General features: G+C 41.5%; 2 protein-coding genes across 3 annotated transcripts in view; one reads left to right on the top strand and one right to left on the bottom strand.

The window, feature by feature from the left end:
• The window catches only part of LOC110537818 (teneurin-2), a 123,829-nt gene extending 122,197 nt beyond the window's left edge, over window positions 1-1,632 (top strand). For both annotated transcript variants that reach the window (XM_021624226.2, XM_021624227.2), the window contains exon 28: window positions 106-1,632. In XM_021624226.2, the coding sequence (XP_021479901.2) occupies window positions 106-843 (738 nt within the window). In that variant the 3' untranslated portion in view covers window positions 844-1,632. The remainder of the gene's footprint in view (window positions 1-105) is intronic.
• A 2,579-nt stretch (window positions 1,633-4,211) lies between these two features.
• On the bottom strand, window positions 4,212-12,614 carry LOC110537817 (cysteine-rich and transmembrane domain-containing protein 1). Its single transcript, XM_021624225.2, has 3 exons — window positions 12,287-12,614; window positions 11,282-11,633; window positions 4,212-4,813 (listed from the first exon to the last, which is right to left on the bottom strand). The coding sequence occupies exons 2-3, from the start codon at window positions 11,607-11,609 to the stop codon at window positions 4,701-4,703; spliced, it is 441 nt and encodes a 146-aa protein (XP_021479900.1). The 5' UTR covers window positions 11,610-11,633; window positions 12,287-12,614; the 3' UTR covers window positions 4,212-4,700.
• Window positions 12,615-19,458: the final 6,844 nt, after the last annotated feature.

Here is a 19,458-nt window from a genome sequence, read left to right as displayed (position 1 = left end):
AGCTACTGATTACTGAGACTACACAGGCAAATCTCCATGTTTTTTATGTTTATTAATTTAAACAAAATAATCAAGTGACTGGCCGACCCTCTGCTCTGTCTCCAGCTGATCACAGGGGTGCAGCATGCAGCGGAGCGCTATAACCAGGCCTTCATGGCCCTGGAGGGGAGGTTGCTCAACAAGGAGCACCGGGCCAAACGGGACAAGCCTGGGTACTGGTTCGGCACCAAAATCCCCATCGTGGGCCGAGGCATGATGCTAGCCATCAAGGAGGGCCATGTGGTGACGGGAGTGTCCGGCCTGGCCAGCGAGGACAGCCGTAAGGTGGCCCAAGTCCTGAACAACGCCATCTATCTGGAGGGAACCCACTACACCGTAGACGGGAAGGACTGCCACTTCTTTGTGAAGCTGGGCCTGGCTGACAGCGACCTGCTGTCTCTAGGACTGAGCAGCGGGAGGAAAGCCCTGGAGAATGGCGTCAACGTGACCGTAAGCGGCCGCTCTCGTCGGGGCGTCACCGTGGAGATCCACACGGTAGCGTTGTCCCTGAGTGTACGTTACGGCCTGGCGGCTGACGTGCTGGAGAAGGAACGGGGTCGCCTGCTGGAGCAGGCCCACCAGAGGGCCCTGTCGGGGGCCTGGATGAGGGAGCAGCAGTGTCTGAGAGAAAGCAGAGAGGGTGGGAGGCTGTGGGCAGAGGGAGAGAGGCAGCAGCTCCTAGCAGCAGGGAAGGTGCCAGGTTACGATGGGTACTATGTGCTGCCTGTGGAGCAGTACCCAGAACTGGCAGACAGCAGCAGCAACATCCAGTTCCTCAGACAGAAGGAGATGGGCAAGAGGTAACAGAGTACAATACAACACAGCCCCTCTGACACTTCATCTCCTAGGGAGAGTATACATGGGGTTTCCCTGGCAGTGCTGCAGGGGCATCTGAGAGGACACAATCTCACAAAACAGATGTCTTGCTGAAGGCAAAAACAACGCCTGAATGAGTTCAGACTATGAATTAAAAAAGCACCCTTAACTACTGATGATATGAACTGTACAGACTTTTTTATGTGGAAAAAAATTGAAATTATTTTTCACTCTTTTTTGAGGGATTGGTATTGATACCAGTGAGGTTAACTGCTATTCCAACAGCTTATCAGACGTATCCGACCCAACGCAGACAATGACAACACAGTCAAGGCTTTTATTTCTAATGGCTAAACAACTCTTGAACTGTCTCAGGCCACCATCTGAAGAACATAGAGCCATCACTTGCCAACATCATCATAACCATGAGCAATGTTTAAGGACGCTCAATTGTTCTTCATTCAGAGTACATAGTAAAATATGGTTTAATTTAACGACAACAGAGATTGAGGATATGACATATATGTAGATTTGTATGTTCCTGTGCTGTAGACTTTGAAACAAGACATTCACTTGGGCACTCCTGTTGACTTATCCAAGATAAGTCAGGATAACTCTCTCACAATTTCAAGAAAAATACAAATGGAATCACTGGATAGTCGTTTTTTTTCTTGCTCTTTTTGTTTGCACTATATGACAATCATGAAGAATTTGTATTGAGGATGAAATACATGTCTTTTAAAATATATATATATATTAAAGTTTTCTCAATACATATTTGAATTTGCAGCCCAAGACATGCTACAGATAAAATATGGTAACACTTGATAGCCAGCATCATAACACGTTATTACACGGTCAGAACCATGTCATAACAGCTGACATAACGTGTCATAACCTGTTATAATATGGTCATAACACTGTCATGACACATATATTTAGACCTGTTGTGACATAAGGTGCATTATTTTATGGCTGGTTATGACACCTACATAAGTGTCAAAACCCACCAAACCTACCACACAAGGCAAAACATTCCATTACACCATAGCCTATGTGTCAACAGTATGCTTGTTATATATATATATATATTTTTTTTTTATTGACCATACTAAATTATCATTGTAATTGCACACACGTTGATGTCAGACATGCACCTACGCTAGTGCTCTGTTGCTGATGACTGGGATGAATGCAGGAGCAGGACAAGACACATGACAGTGTTATGACCATATTATGACAGGTTATGACAAGTTATGTCAGTTGTTATGACCGTGTCATAATGTGTTATGACATTGGGTGTCAAGTAAAGGTCTACCTAAATGATGGTGTATGTTGTGTTTTTATATTGTTTACTTTTTTTGTCTTTACAACTGTGAAACATGTTTCCCTATACATTACCAAGTTAAATGTGTACATTCACATTCATTCAGCAACAGAGATCCATGTCCTGAAAGCTGTCTAATTTGTAAATTTCTCAAAGGTGGTTTAACTATAGTTCTGTGAAGATCCATAGAAAAGGGGTTTACATACTGATCTTTGACTGATTTGATTGCCAAAACTCAAACATCCCCTTTAAACTGGAGATTTTAATTCATTTTTTACTTAGTGGTTTCTCTGTAACCAACCATATCTGTAAAAAGTATCTTTTCACTGTGAAGAACCACAGTACGGATGTCAATATGTACATGAATAGGTATCATGAAACATTCTTTACACTAGACGAGGATAATGTGGAAGGTTTATCAGAATAAACGTGTTTTTTCATGTTGCATGAAGTTCTTTTTCCACTTTCAGCAAGCAGCTGTGGATCGACGTGCTTTCCTGAGGGTAATTTGGGAGACTTAACTACCTACCCTCAACTTCCATTGAGCACTTACAGTATTTTTGTCATTAGCGTAAAATTAGCAAATTGTGAATAAATCAAAGCAATTTAATCTGTCAAATACTGATTGACAGGTCAAATTGGCTTCCTTTGCACTACTGAGGTAAATGTATATTAAAGGCAGGTATTGTATCGTTCAAATTGAGATCATTGGAGGCAAACCTCTTCCTGTCAGCTGCAGTCGGTTCTCATGGCTCCCAGGTTATTTTTACCATTTTAATTAGCACCTGCCAGAAGCATCTTTGACCCCCGGCACTAACGTATATGAAAGACTGGAGTACTGCAGTGAAGTGTGAGGTTGGGACTCCAAGCTAACAAGCAGATTTAATCATTAACATCTCCATTGACATACAGTAGGACTGAGCCCCGTCCATGACCGTAGAATCATCTACCTTTATAGAACAGTGGTAGGCAGAGATACTCAGCAGTCCGGACTGTTCTGAACGAGTTGCAGCTATTTTCACACATGCAGATCAAACTCACTGCACCCTGTTTATACCCTGGTGCAATGTGTCCTGATATTGTTCACATTTTCATTGGGCCCACATTTTTAGACAGGTGTAGATGATTAAAATAACTGATGGTGATCAGAATGTGGACAAGATCAGTACACATGTTAGCACCAGGTATAAACAGGGCTTAAATCTTGACCTTTCAGAAATAGAATCAGAGACCTCCCTGGCCCCACACTCAACCCACATGAGAGCTTTAAGCCAGAGGGGTGAGAAGCACTGCCCAAAATAAGTTGTGCAAATATAGTCACCTGACTAAGACACACAGCTAAAATGCGCATATTTAAATGTCAATAGCTCTAGCTGTAAACCATTGGAGGCTGCTGATGGGAGGACGGCTCTTAATAATGTCTGGAAAAGAATGAATGGAATGGTATCAAACACTTGGAAACCAATTTCAACAATTTTACTCAGTTACAGTTCAAATAAGGAAATCAGTCAATTTAAATAAATTCATTAGGCCTTAATCTATGGATGTCACATGACTGGGCAGGGGCGCACTGGGGATCCAGGCCCAGCCAATCAGAATGAGTTTTTCCCCACAAAAGTGCTTTATTACAGACCGAAATACTCAGTTTCATCAGCTGTCTGGGTGGCTGGTCTCAGATGATCCTGCAGGTGAAGAAACCAGATGTGGAGGTCCTGGGCTGCAGTGATTACACGTGGTCGGTCTGTGGTTGTGAGGCCAGTCGGACATACTGCCAAATTCTCTAAAACAATGTTGGGAGGCGGTTTACGGTAGAGAAATTAAACAGCTCTGGTTGACAAAACTTGAGACATCTGTGGCATTGTGTTGTGTGACAAAACTGTACATTTTAGAGTGGCCTTTTATTGTCCCCAGCACAAGGTGCAGCTGTGTAATGATCAGGCTGTTTAATCATCTTCTTGATATGCCACAACTGTCAGGTGGTGTTATCTTGGCCAGGATATAAACAAATTTGTGGACAAAATTTGAGAAATAAGCTTTTCTGGGATATTTTATTTCAGCTCATGAAACATGGGACCAAAACTTTACATGTTGCGTTTATATTTTTGTTCAGTCTAGTTTTCTTTACCATGAAAAGCAAATATTTAAAGGTGGGGATGAAAGATAAAAGTAAGTTTCCAACATCTCTAATATGAAAAAAACAAAAAATATAATTAAATATAAACTGTTAATTATTTAGACCGATTATCAACATTGTTTTCGGCGAAGATGTGTCAATATTTATATATTTTTAAAGTTAGCTTTAGTACTTTGAGTGTTCAGGCTAGGTTTTTAGTTGCCGTATGATGTACAAAGTCACGTATGCAACAATTTAGCGAGCATAATAAAGTTACAACAAATAAGACAAAGAGACAGGAAGTAAAAGATCAGTTAACTTCCTGACGGTTTTACACCGTGGAAGATTTCTCTGGGGAGGACATGGTGAGGTAACAGTGAGGTCTCGTCTCGCCAGGTTCAGGGATCAGGTCATCATGTCCCACAAACAGCAGCAGCAAAGGGCCGTCCAACAGGCCGTGAGACAGGCGTGCTCCCCTCCGCCTCCGCCATCTCGACTCCTGTCCTCCACCACATACACTGATAGAGACGAAGACAAAGAGAAGTTATTCAATGCTGTATTCCCAGTCCCTCTTATCTACACACATCACGGGAGGTTGGTGGCACCTTAATTGGGGAGGACGGGCTCGTGGTAATGACTGGAGCGGAATCGGTGGAAAGGTATTAAATACATCAAACCCATTCCATTAATTCCATTCCAGCCATTATTATGAGCCTTCCTCCCCTCAGCAGCCTCCACTGACACACATGCATGTTCATAATATTGGAAAAACAAAAAGCTTGTATCCATTATTTAGACACATATACTAGTAATTGGCCAGAGCTAGGCCACTCCATGTTACGACACTCGTTAGCTATCAGGCATTAATTCGCATTACTAGTAATGTCAATGTGTGTTAAGGGAATGAGGGCAGATTCACAAAACCTCACTTCCGGCAAGAGCAAGATGGGTTTAGACTGGGAGCTGGAATTGGATGCCCCTGGGGTCTGATCAGACTCTCACTGAGTGGAACACCATTGATTAGGGGTGACCACTGTCAGAAGCAGGGACTGAAGGAAAGTGGATCAAGCAAGCAGTTCTGCCATTAGTGTCATGACTCTTCAATGGGTAGCGAGGTTAAGTTGAATTTCATTCCTATGAGCGTTCAAATCTATTTAATCACTTTGGCCTCGTCACAGAGCCAGAGATTGCCTGGCCCAGACTGGCTCCATGCTGGGAAAATTATATATTAGTGTTCATTGAGTTGTACTGGCCTACTCTACAAATATCACTGACAATTCTGCACCTCAACTACTCATTAAGAATCCTTTCTATAAAATGGTAAAATAGTTGATTTATGCATATACTGTATGTACAGGCAGTGGTTAAGTTGTGCCTCAGCTTCACAGAACCTGGCTCCTGCACCGTGGGTTAAAGACAGGGTTTTTCTGCATGGAAAAGTATTGGGCAGGCTGCCTAATATTTATTTTATGGGCCACCAAAATCCAAACATTCAAAAAAAGACTAGAAATTAGTTCATATTTTTCAGGATGGGAAAACTTTTCAGTGTAAACTTAAACTAAAATAAAAATATACACGGAGTATACCAAACATTAGGAACACCTTCCTAATATTGAGATGCACCCCCTTTTTCCCTCAGAACAGGCTAAATTCGTCGGGGCATGGACTCTACAAGGTGTCGAAAGCATGTTGACTCCAATGCTTCCAACAGTTGTGTCAAATTGGCTGCATGTCCTTTGGGTGGTGAACCATTCTTGATACACAGGGGAAACTGTTGAGAGTGAAAAACCCAGCAGCGTTGCAGTTCTTGGCACAAACCAGTGCGTCTGGTACCTACTACCATATCATGTTGAAAGGCTCTTACAATTCATCCTCTGAACAGTACAGTCGTGGGCAAAAGTTTTGAGAATGACACAAATATAAATTTTCACAAAGTTTGCTGCTTCAGTGTCTTTAGATATTTTTGTCAGGTGTTACTATGGAATACTGAAGTATAATTACAAGCATTTCATAAGTGTCAAAGGCTTTTATTGACAATTCCATGAAGTTGATGCAAAGAGTCAATATTTGCAGTGTTGACCCTTCTTTTTCAAGACTTCTGCAATCCTCCCTGGCATGCTGACAATTACCTTCTGGGCCACACTGATGGCTGCCCATTCCTGCATAATCAATGCTTGGAGTTTGTCAGAATTTGTTGGTTTTTGATTGTCCACCTACCTCAAGTTCTCAATGGGATTAAGGTCTGGGGAGTTTCCTGGCCATGGACCAAAAATATCGATGTTTTGTTCCCCGAGCCACTTAGTTATCCCTTTTGCCTTATGGCAAGGTGCTCCACCATCATGAACCTGGATGGTTAGGAGAAGTTGCTCTCGGAGGATGTGATGGTACCATTCTTTATTCATGGCTGTGTTCTTAGGCAAAATTGTGAGTGAGCCCACTCCCTTGGCTGAGAAGCAACCCCACAGATGAATGGTCTCAGGATGCTTTACTGTTGGCATGACACAGGACTATGGTAGCCCTCACCTTGTCTTCTCCAGACAAGCTTTTTCCGGATGCCCCAAACAATCGGAAAGGGGATTCATCCGAGAAAATGACTTTACCCCCAGTCCTCAGTAGTCCAATCCCTGTACCTTTTGCAGAATATCAGTCTGTCCCTGATGTTTTTCCTGGAGAGAAGTGGCTTCTTTGTTGCCCTTCTTGACACAAGGCCATCCTCCAAAAGTCTTCGCCTCACTGTGCGTGCAGATGCACTCACACCTGCCTGCTGCCATTCCTGAGCAAGCTATGTACTGGTGGTGCCCCAATCCCGCAGCTGAATCAACTTTAGGAGATGGTCTTGGCGCTTGCTGGACTTTCTTGGGCGCCCTGAAGCCTTCTTCACAACAATTGAACCACTCTCCTTGAAGTTCTTGATCCGATTAATGGTTGATTTAGGTGCAATCTTACTGGCAGCAATATCCTTGCCTGTGAAGCTCTTTTTGTGCAAAGCAATGATGACGGCACGTGTTTCCTTGCAGGTAACCATGGTTGACAGAGGAAGAACAATGATTCCAAGCACCACCCTCCTTTTGAAGCTTCCAGTTATTCGAACTCAATCGGCATGACAGATTGATCTCCAGCCTTCCTCACACCTGTGTTAACGAGAGAATCACTGACATGATGTCAGCTGGTCCTTTTGTGGCAGGGCTGAAATGCAGTGGAAATGTTTTTTGGGGATTCAGTTAATTTGCATGGCAAGGAGGGACTTTGCAATTAATTGCAATTCATCTGATCACTCTTCATAACATTCTGGAGTATATGCAAATTGCCATCATACAAACTGAGGCCGCAGACTTTGTGAAACATTCTCAAAACTTTTGGCCATGACTGTACACACACACAATCCATGTCTCAATTGTCTTTTAAGGCTTAAAAATAATTATTTAACCTGGCTCCTCCCCTTCTGATTAACAAGTGACATCAATAAGGGAGCATAGCTTTCACCTGAATTCACCTGGTCTGTCTCTGTCATGGAAAGACCAGGTGTTCCTAATGTTTTGTACACTCAGTGTAAAGTATGTAGAGAAGATTATGAGCCTATATACCTTTTTATGACCAAAATCACCAAATTTACTAACAATCACCAAAATAAAAGCTAGACAGTCTAACATTTCCAAACATTATGCATTCAGGTTAATTTTTGTCATGGTATGGGGCCCTTATTTTTGTCATGGTATGGGCCCCGGGAGCTGATGACTTGGACGTCGATTAAGTCAGCTCCCACACCAATCTGATTCAGAGGGGTTGGGTTAAATGCGGAAGAAACATTTGGTTGAATGCATTCAGTTGTGCAATTGACGAGGTATCCCCTTTCTCTTTATTGATTTTGTTATCATGTTTGAGTCACTCAGATAGCATAAATCATGGCAAAATGTGTAAAATGTAAGGAAATTACACTACATGACCAAATGTTTGTGGACACCTGCTCGTCGAACATCTCATTCCAAAATCATGGGCATTAACATAGAGTTGGTCCCCCCATTGATGCTACAACAACCTCCACTCTTCTGGGAAGGCTTTCCACTAGATATTGGAACATTGCTGAGGGGACTTGCTTCCATTCAGCCACAAGAGCATTAGTGAGGTCGGGCACTGATGTTGAGCGATTAAGCTTAGCTCGCAGTCAGCTTTCCAAATCATCCCAAAGGTGTTCGATGGAGTTGAGGTCAGGTCTCTTTGCAGCCAAGTCAAGTTCTTCCACACTGATCTCGACAAACCATTTCTGTATGGACATCGCTTTGTGCATGGGGGCATTGTCTTGCTGAAACAGGAAAGAGCCTTCCCCAAACTGTTGCTACAAAGTTGAAAGCACAGAATTGTCTAGAATGTCATTGTATGCTGTAGTGATTAAGATTTGCCTTCACTTGAACTAAGGAGCCTGAACCATGAAAAACAGCCCCAGACCATTGTTACTCCTCCACTACAATTTACATTTGACCAGATAGCGTTTTCCTGGCATCCGTCAAACCCAGATTTGTTTATCGGACTGCCAGATGATGAAGCGTGATTCACCACTCCAGAGAACTGCTCCAGAGTCCAATGGTGGCGACCTTTACACCACTCCAGCCGACGCTTGGCATTGCACATGGTGATCTTAGGCTTGTATGTAGCTGCTCGGCCATGGAAACCCACTTCATGAAGCTCCTGAAAAAACAGTTATTGTGCTGACGTTGCTTCCAGAGGCAGTTTGGATGTCGGTAGTGAGTGTTGCAACCAAGGACAGACAATTTTTAAGCGCTTCAGCACTTGCCGGTCCCGTTCTGTGAGCTTGTGTGGCCTACCACTTCACAGATGAGTCATTGTTGCTCACTTCACAATAACAGTTGACCGGGGCAGCTCTAGCAGGGAAGAAATTTGACAAACTGACTTGTTGGAAAGGTGGCATCCTATGACGGTGTCACATTGAAAGTCTCTGAGCTCTTCAGTAAGGCCATTATACTGCCAATGTTTGTCTATGGAGATTGCATGGCTGTGTGCTCGATTTTATACACCGGTCAGCAACGGGTGTGGCTGAAATAGCCGAATCCACTAATTTGAAGTGTCCACATACTTTTGTAAATATAATGTTGGTTTAAAACTTCAAATGTTCTCTCAGCCCCATGGCAAGCTGTGTGGAATTACAGGAAATTAGCTTTAAAACTGTACTTAAAAAAATCTTTACAACAGCAATATTTTGTCACTGGGGCCAACAGGAGGGCCTTAAACATTTTTGGTTGGCGGTGACGCCATTGGCCACGCCCACTGTCACACCCACCACCATTTTGATTCAGAAAAAAGCTCCAGCACCCTACGGGTCCAAAGAGAAATGTAGAATAAAATATATTTTTTTAAAGGTTAGGGTTAAACTAAACCTTGTATCCACCACAGGATGCAACAGAATATAATTACCCAACAGGATAAGAAATCATTTCAACTGTGATATACAACTGTATACACAAGCAAGCTGAAAGCTAGAACTTACAACATGAGGCTTCAATTGGGTGCAACAGCACCAAGAGTGGAAGGCCTCTGTTTCGAACATCCATCTCACTGATGGTTGATAGGTATGTACAAGGTTCACGGTATGCTCACTTACTGTATCTGGGTTGAGAGAGTGTTTCCCCATAACACACAAAAAGCTGTTCTGTTTGACTAACAGTTCTTGTTGCAGCAAGATAGGCACTCAATGCCCTAATCGGGCAAAGTGTATGCAACTCACGACTCTCCTGTGAGGAGTAGGGAGGCAGGTGAAATGCTGCTATGATTAAGGGCTGGTTAACATGTGATGATGAAAGGACCTTAGGTAAGAATGTTGAATTTGGCCAAAGCACTGCCTTAGATCCATCTTCAGCTAAAGTGAGGCATGAAGGTTGGGTAGAAAAGTGCATGTACTGTAATTCTCTAACTCGCTTGGCTGAAACCATAGCCAATAGAACGGCAGTCTTGACTGAGAGCTCCCATAGCTCAAGTGAAGACAGGGGCTCAAATGGTGGAGTCATAAATGATCGTAGGACAACATCTAACTCCCATGAGGGTACTGAAGGAGCCTTGGGTGGCCGTAGCCTGAGAGCAACTTTCATGAATTGTGATACTAGAGGGTGTGCCTGTAGTAATGCATCCGCAATCTGGTCATGATCCATAGAGATGGCTGCCGTACACACTTTCAATGTAGATGGAACTTCCCTGCAGCCATAAGCTCCTAGAGGAAAGCTAATCAAATGGCTACCCAGACTATTTGCATTGACACCCCCCTTTTTACACTGCTGCTACTCGATGTTTATTATCTATGCATAGTCACTTTACCCCTACCTACATGTACATATTACCTCAATTGCCTCGACTAACCTGGACCTCTTATTTTTCTTCAAACTGCATTGCTGGTTAAGGGCTTGTCAAGCATTTCATGGTAAGGTACACCTGTTGTATTCGGCACATGTGACAAATAAAATGTTCTTTGATTTGACTAGATTAACATCAACTACTCACAGCACCTCCGAATTGTTGAAGAATTGTAATTCTGTAAGGAAGTAATCCGAAGGGGATTAATGGTAATGTAAAACACAAACGTGAGTGAAGAAAGACAGAATGTCACACCGCACTGCCTTTTATAGTGACAGGTCACGTTGGTACAGTAAGGGTGTGGCGTGACTGCAAACATCTTTGATATTAAGTATCTCAATCACATCGCGTGAAGGGGAAGGAGTTCTCAGAGGTCATTTGGCAATCCATTACGAAGACTAAAAAGAACCCTAACACCAATTTTGGCCTATTATCTATCTCTAACCCTTAGTCTTAAAGTCAACCCTGGCTTAACCTAACCCGGTAAAAATAGGGCTCCTCCACCTCTGAATTCCACATTTAACCCCTGTATACAATAATCTATTCAGATACACAGCCAGACAAATGTGGGTCAGTGGGTTATTCTATGTATTAATTTCCATAGCTGCTTCATAATTCCAAGCTCTCACCTGTGTTCTTAGGGGCTTCTCCATACATTTGTGCACCAGGGGGTGTATCCTGCCATCCTAACTGTGGCTGAGGCGGAATCTGGTAACCTTGGTAACCTGGCTGCCCTTGGTATAAACCTGGGGGTCCTGGGAGGAAGTTAGAGTAGGATGGATCTGTGGGTGGATAACCCGGAGCAGGGTATCCCTGGGCTGGGTATCCCTGATCTGGGAACCCTTGGGGTTGGTACACAGGGGCCATGGGGGTTGGATACCCAGGTGCTGTAGGGGCAGGGTATCCTGGGGCAGAGGGGCCAGGGCCCCCATAAGGAGGTGGCTGATCCAAATTCATCTGTGGACAGCAAGACGAATCCGCCTAGGAATGTGGGAAATCACAAAACAACAAAAGCATAAATATGGCATGTGACAAGTAATGTCTCTGACCAAATGTCAGAAACAGAATGAGAAAGTCACGACAATTGACTGTCAGAATCCCTTGTCTTGTAATTGGAGTGGAGAATGTGCATGTTGCTTAAGTTTAACTGAAAACAGTCCAACCTAGTGAATGAGAGCTTTGTTGCCCTGCTGCTGCATCGAGTGGGGTGATGTCAGCCCTGTGACTGACTGTGAAAGACTGACTCAGTCTGAGAGGTGACATTCCACTATTTTAACAGTGTAATGATAATGAGTGAACAAGGCCAGGGTCTGAATTTAATTATAGGCAATACTTTCCACTTCCACAGTTAATCAGAAGAAGTATGTGGATCATATGGCCAAGAGCCCATTCAGTGGCTGGCTATTCCAATCCATAAAATACTATTCTAGGGTAATTTGTTCACAGTTATTGACGTTTTAAAAAAGTTCAACTATAGTGTAGGCAGCTTCAGCACCAAAGTTATATTCAAACTTTCCTTAGTTTACTTAGACAGATTCTAGACATTCAAGAATAAATAAATCATGCAGACCATTTCTACTCTTCCCTTGTTAAAACGACCTATAGTATGTCTTAGTGAATAATGTCAGTATTACCTCGGGTTGAATGAACTGTAATCTGTAATGTGCTTTCTTTCTCTCTTCTTGGTTCGGATTGGCATCAACACAGCCTTTTTCTTGATTTACGTTGTATAATCCATTGAGTGTTGCTTGCTGGCGCGCTCCTCCGTTTTCACTGGCAGCAACGGAAAACTAGCTGATGGGTGCGTTGATGTCTTAGAGACAGCTGAGCCGGTCGGCCGATTTTGGCCTACTATCATCTGACTCGGTTATCCCCCCACCTCTTATAACCTTACGTCACAACCATGAGTAATTTCACTCTGCTGATCACACTCACATTTGAACTTTACATTGGTGGCATTTCATTGTAATACTACTAGGGTAGTAGGGGGTAACTAGCCCCCTGGGGTAACTACCCCCTCCCCCCTGTAATACATATAAAGACCACAAGATGTCAACAAATTATTTTTCCAACACTTTTTCTAGCTGCATTTGCTCTGCTCAACAAAACATGTCCAATGTGTCATCACAACTTTTGGAGATATTTCAACAAAATTATTTTGTGGTAAGTTGTAGATATATTCCAATGAAGTTAGATCTATAATTATTTTTTTTAAATATACAAGTAAATAATCCACTTGTTTAGAGAGAAAAATGTAGATACTTTTTTTGTAAAGTACTATAGTTAACTAACGCTCTTTTGTACATTGCGCTGTAACGTACAACTGAACTTATTTTAGCACCCAAAAAACGTAATACTCCCAGGTCAACTGTAATATGAACACCATTGTAAAGCACAATTTCTCCCCTTTCCAGCAAAATCAATGACAAGGCCTTCATGCTGCCCGTCTCTGCATAATTGAAGAAGGCAATGATCTCCGTCGGGTCTTTTTAAAAACGTCAGAAGCGAAACCTACTGCGTGATAGGGAAAGGGGGAGATAAGCCGTGTGGAGAAACTGCTTTTTTCACTCGACCTGTCCAACTTATCACCTCTAAAATATAAATAAAACACTATAAAGAGTTTATATAATATGTCATTACATACCTATTTGAAGGTTTGTGACGAATTTGAATCGGGTTTTTAGGGCGGCGCTAAAGTCATCTTCAGAAGTAAACAGCGGCTGTAGCGGATTTTGAGAGTCATGAGAGTCATGCATTCCGTTTTACAATTGACTAGGTATCCCCCTTTACCCTGTCCCTTCCTTGTTTTTAATCTGTGAGAGAAGTGCTACACCTGACACAGAATGAGTTGCATTATGTGTGCTGTACGTTCCGTCATGACACATCACAATTTAACATACAGTGTCAAAGGGGTCAGTTTTTTAAAACTTTTCTCCAATACTATTGGGCCATTACCATGTGCCAACGCTTGAATAGAAAAGTAGTTCACACGTGCCAACACAGTCGCTACAGTCCCATTCGTTTTCAATGCAGCCTTGTTTGAATGTCGCGGTTGCGCAAATTTGTACGGAATGGAGTTAGTCAACAGTAATATGTTGAATGAGTGTGTTGGGGTCAACTCGCCCCCACACTAAGGGGTAGCTGTCCCCTGGGGGCTAAGTTACCAATTTGTTGTTATGTGTTTCTACCTATCATTTAGACAATGACTAGCCCAGTTAGCGCTAGTTTATGCTAACTTGCTAGCTAGCAACTTCACTAGCAGTAAATGCTTGCCGGCTAGCAGAAGCTGCTAGCAACCTTCCTACCAGATCATCTGAGGTAAAACATATTAAAATGGCTAATTGTTTCCACTAGTGACTGATATTTTTACAGTTAATGTCACTTTATAGCCTTTTAGCTATTTTACACAGCATTTTATGTTATATTGCTGGATAGATAGCTACGTTTCTAAGAGATAACTTTTCAATTGGCATCTCTCATGTTTTTAGTCACAGGTGTGGTGTGAGCAGTGCAGGAGGTGGGCTCATAAATTGTGCTCCAATTTTACTGGGGATAGCTTTATTTGTGACCTATGTACAAATTAGAATTGTGCAATAGCAGAGCATAAGAGAGCTGCCATATGAAGTTAATTAGTTAAGTTATTGTTATTAAATGTTATATTCCTATGTTTTTTAGTGTTATTAGATATACAATACATTCATAAAATATTCAGACCCGTTGACTTCTTCCATATTTCTTTTTTTTATTTCTACAAAACCTGTTTTCGCTTTGTCATTATGAGGTATTGTGTGTAGATTGATGAGGGGAACAATGTATTGAATCAATTTTAGAATAAGGCTGTAACGTAACAAAATGTGGAAAAAGGGAAGGGTCTGAATACTTTCCAAATGCACTTTATTCCATTCCAATATTATATTCCAATTAATATTTTTTTTAGTTACCCCGGTACTTTTAAAAAATACCCCTTTTCTAAAAACAACATTTTATGAAATAACTAAAAAAAAGTGTCAACTGTAGCCATTTATTTCCCTTTATAGTTTATTCACTTAAGCATGACCTTCATCCACATACAATTTGTGTTCCCAGACATTGCTTTTTTGTGTCAGCAATTAGACATTGTTACCCCCTAGTAACCTACTATGTGTAGGTCTCTAATATTACAGTACAGTTGTGGTCAAATTTTGGCAGCCTTGCACTTTAAAGAGTTAAATGGAATAGAATGCTCTCTTTTCACTTTTCAAAACTGGTTGAATGGCTATTTATGCAACCTGGACTCAGGTCCCTTACAAAAATGTACCATGGTGCACTTTTACTGCAGTTTCAAAAGTGCAATATTTTTTGTAAGGGTTATGATAAATGCTACTAAAAATGATCATGTGGTACCATCTTTATTCATTGTGAGTTACCATAGTACAATGGCAGTATAATGCAGTATAATGCAAGGTCAAAAGAGGTTGGTTGGCATTATATTGATAGTTATAGTTTCTGATAGTCAGAGGCAGGCTACTATTGCTGGTCTTAGTTTGTCTGTCACAAAATCGTTGCTGTGAAAAAGGGTAATACCTTCTGTATTAATAGTACCGCTTTTTGCTCATGTTTGGGTTTCCTGTGTTGCCAACCTTAAATGTGGGAGAATGTGAGATATGGTAGCCTAATCTTTGGCATGTTGTAATCATTAAAGCAGGGGTTCTTAAACTTTCACCCTGGGACCCAAATTAGAAATTCTGTGTTTTCCTGGGACCCAAGCTTATGAAAATATGAAACTATATGTAAATATCAGCACATTTCATTGCCCTTATACCTAAAACAAATGCAATATAGACAAATAACAATTCAATTAAATACCCATATAAATAGCTATTCATGTTTATTTTTCCCCATTAAAATCTCTCTTACATATTTTTCTAGGTTGGAATAGTTGCTGTTAAAATACAATAAATAATTTGAATTCGGAACTGGAATAAACTGATTTAAGCAAGATGCTTTTTGAGGCATCACACAAAACACACACACACAGTCCTAATGAGAGGTGTGTAACTGACTGGTTGAAGTTTTCAACAAGCAGGTCTATTCTGGGCTCAGTTTTTGACAGTGCAACCCTGAGGTCATGCTCAGCATGGAGTCGGTTTCTATACTTGTTGAGAACCCTAACTCACATAGGTACACTACCGGACAAAAGTTTGGACACACCTACTCATTCAAGGGTTTTTCTTTATTTTTACTATTTTCTACATTGTAGAAGACATCAAAACTATGAAATTTAGAATCATGTAGTAACCAAAAAAGTGTTAAACAAATATTTTATATTTGAGATTCTTTAAATAGCCACCCTTTGCCTTAATGACAGCTTTGAACACTCTTGGCATTCTCTTAACCAGCTTCACCTAGAATACTTTTCCAACAGTCTTGAAAGAGTTCCCACATATTCTGAGCACTTGTTGACTGCTTTTCCTTCACTCTGCGGTCCAACTCATCCCAAACCATTTCAACTTGGTTGAGGTCAGGGGATTGTGGAGGCCAGGTCATCTGATGCAGCACTCCATCACTCTCCTTCTTGGTCAAATAGCCCTTACACAACCTGGAGGTGTGTTGGGTCATTGTCCTGTTGAAAAACAAATGATAGTCCCACTAAGCCCAACCCAGATGGGATGGCGTATCGATGCAGAATGTTGTGGTAGCCATGCTGGTTAAGTGTGCCTTGAATTCTAAATACATCAGACATTGTCACCAGCAAAGCACCCCCACACCTCCTCCTCCATGCTTTACGGTAATACACATGCGGCAATCATCCGTTCACCTACACCGCGTCTCACAAAGACACAGCGGTTGGAAGCTGGTTGAGAGAATGCCAAGAGTGTGCAAAGCTGTCATCAAGGCAAAGGGTGGCTATTTGAAGAATCTCAAATATAAACTATATTTTGATTTGTTTAACACTTTTTTGGTTACTATATGATTCCATATGTCTCCACTATTATTCTACAATATAGAACATAATACAAATAAAGAAAAACCCTTGAATAAGTAGGTGTTCTAAAACTTTTGACTGGTAGTGTATGTGGTGACAAACTGGATCAGAACATCTAGTGCTTTCTCAGGCAGGCAGGAGACTGCTTCCTGCTGTAGATAAGAAACCCATAACTTTGTGTTTGCCTCAAAAAGCATCTTGCTTCGGTTTATTCCAGTTCAGAATAAAAAACATTACTTGTATTTTAACAGCAACAGTTCCAACCTAGACTCCAACCTAATTTATACAGTAAGATTTACAGTAGGCCTGATCATGTTTCAACTTCGTATGTACTGTTACTTATGCCTGTTGCACTATCAGTAGCTAGCTAGCTTGCTTTGGCTAACGTTAGCTAGCTAGCTATTAGCTGTGTACAAGGGGATTGTTTGAAAGAGAAACACACATCGACTACTACGAGAGAAAGTAACGTTACTCCCTTATTTATGACAACAATGTCTTGCTATCAGACTCACTCTTCCACTGTCGAAGCAGTTTCCTGAAGCATTCTAAGCTGTTCTGAAATAACTGACTGGGTTTCCCGTCATGCTGTGGATGTTTTGTCAGGACGTGTCGTTCTAATTTGTTCCATGAGAGACACATTAAGCACTAACCCACACAAAACACATTGTGGGCGTTCCTCGTTATTGCTCTAAGTGTTTATTAAACCAAGACAGAACAACTCATCGCTGTTTTTGCGTTTCATGACAACTGGGCTCGACAATAGAGCTCAACAACATCACTTGTTGCTAGCTTTCAGTCCATTCGATGACAGCGGTGAGTGATGGCGAGTAGGAATGACACGTCAGTTGCCGCGTTCAAAATAACTGGGAACTCGGAAATCTCCCACTTGCGGATTCAGTATGTTCAAAATACCTGGGAACTCTAAAGGAAAACGTGCTCCGACTGCGTAAAATTTATTTGAACTCTTCCGACTCGGACTCTTTCTATAGCTCCGACTTTCCGATCCCTGAAGTCATGATTAGACCTCGTATTTTTCCGAGTTCCTAGTTGTCATGAACGCGGCAATTAGCTCACCGCGTAACACCATCTGCTGCTGTACGGCGGTACTGCAGTTTGTGGGTCGCGGAGTGATCAGTGATGCCAATTTTGCAATTTTGTTGCTAGATTTAGCAATTTTTCATAATACCCTGGCAACTTTTTTTTCAAACAGCACCTAGCAACAAATTTAGCTACTTTTAAAAATGTATTTGGAACTTTTAGCAACTTTTGAAAAGTGACTCAAACGTTAAAATGCACGCATTTTCACTCTAAATGGCACAAAAACGATTTTCTCTGTCACACACTCAATCACAGCACACGTGTCTGGCTGCAAAAGTGCATTGTGAGTGACGTCAGCAGTAGGCGCTCAGCTCGTGCACAGGCAGCAGCAGGCCAGCAACAATTTCAGCAAATTGCAAATCATTGTTGGCTGACTGCAGCAGCAGTAGTACGGGTTCGACGAGCCAAACCCAATGAATATAGTTGGTCACGAATGTTTGATCTTGAACGAAACTTACATCAATCAACATGACTCAATCAAAAGTGTACAGCCAGAAGTACAGAAAAGAGTGGGAGTCTGTACCTGAACAAATGTCAAATCATATTTTTTGCAGAGATGGCCAGTCAATGTGAGTAACGTTATTGTGTAGTATACATAATGACGCAGTTTTACGTTATCACGCAATGACATCACAACGTCATTTAGCAACAAATCAACCTGCCTCTAGCTATTTACCCTGAAAATAGTTGGCAACACTGGGCATCTCAGCACACAGGCATCTCCCACCCACTCACGCAGCTGACAAACTGTAAAGTACTTAAGTAAAAAATACTTTAAATTACTACTACTTTAAATTACTTCAGTCGTTTTGGGGGTATCTATGCTTTACTATTTATATTTTGACAACTTTTACTTTTACATTCCTCAAGAAAATAATGTACTTTTTACTCCATACATTTTCTGGAACATTTCTCCATACATTTTGAATGGTTATCAGGACAGATAAATGGTCCAATTTATGCACTTATCAAGATGACATCCCTACTGCTTCTGATTGGCAGACTCACTTAACACACTTGCTTCATTTGCAAATTATGTCTGAGTGTGGTAGTTTGCCCCTGGCTATCTGTACATTTTAAAAACTAGAAAACAGAGCTGTCTAGTTTGCTTAATTTAAGGAACTTGAAATGATTTATGCTTATACTTTTACTTTCGATACTCAAGAATATTTTAGCTGGGTGACTTTCACCTTTACTTGAGTCATTTTTTATTAAGGTATCTTTACTCTTACTCAAGTATGACAATCAGTGGCGACCCGTCATTCGGGGCAGGTGGTCTCTTTTTGGTGGTCTCTTTTTTTGGTTTTCTTTAGTGAGGCAGCTCCAAAATGCAGGTGTTTCAGCCTAACTCAGTGCTTTCTGTGGTGGTGGGGCGAGCCAGCAGAAAACAGGAACATTGCGCCGTGATCAAATCAAATCAAATTGTATTAGTCACATGCGTCGAATACAACAGGTGTAGTAGACCTTACAGTGAAATGTAACCAACAATGCAGTTTAATAAAAAATATATAATACGAATAAGAATAAGAAAAAAAGTTGCAAATAATTAAAGAGCAGCAGTAAAATAACAATAGCGAGACTATATACAGGGGGTTACCGGTACAGAGTCAATGTGTGGGGCACCGGTTAGTTGGGTCAGTGTTCTGTCACTCATGGGGACACTACGTCATCGCCAAGTTTAGGTCCTAAGTAAGGTTAGACATCCAATATTTCAGCCCTTAGAGTTATATTGCAAGTGCCCTT

Source organism: Oncorhynchus mykiss, chromosome 12 (assembly GCF_013265735.2).
Source record: "Oncorhynchus mykiss isolate Arlee chromosome 12, USDA_OmykA_1.1, whole genome shotgun sequence".
Lineage (NCBI taxonomy): Eukaryota > Metazoa > Chordata > Actinopteri > Salmoniformes > Salmonidae > Oncorhynchus > Oncorhynchus mykiss.
The sequence above is the reverse complement of the archived record's forward strand: the minus strand, read 5'-3'. Positions and strand labels throughout refer to the sequence as shown.

What these genes read in the sequence shown, in the direction of transcription:
- LOC110537817 (XM_021624225.2), bottom strand. Translation starts at nt 11,609, where the DNA reads ATGAATTTGGATCAGCCACCTCCTTATGGGGGCCCTGGCCCCTCTGCC. An exon ending in AGAAGCCCCTAAGAACACAG is followed by an intron (nt 4,814 to 11,281) that starts GTGAGAGCTTGG and finishes CGTCTCTATCAG; the next exon opens with TGTATGTGGTGGAGGACAGG.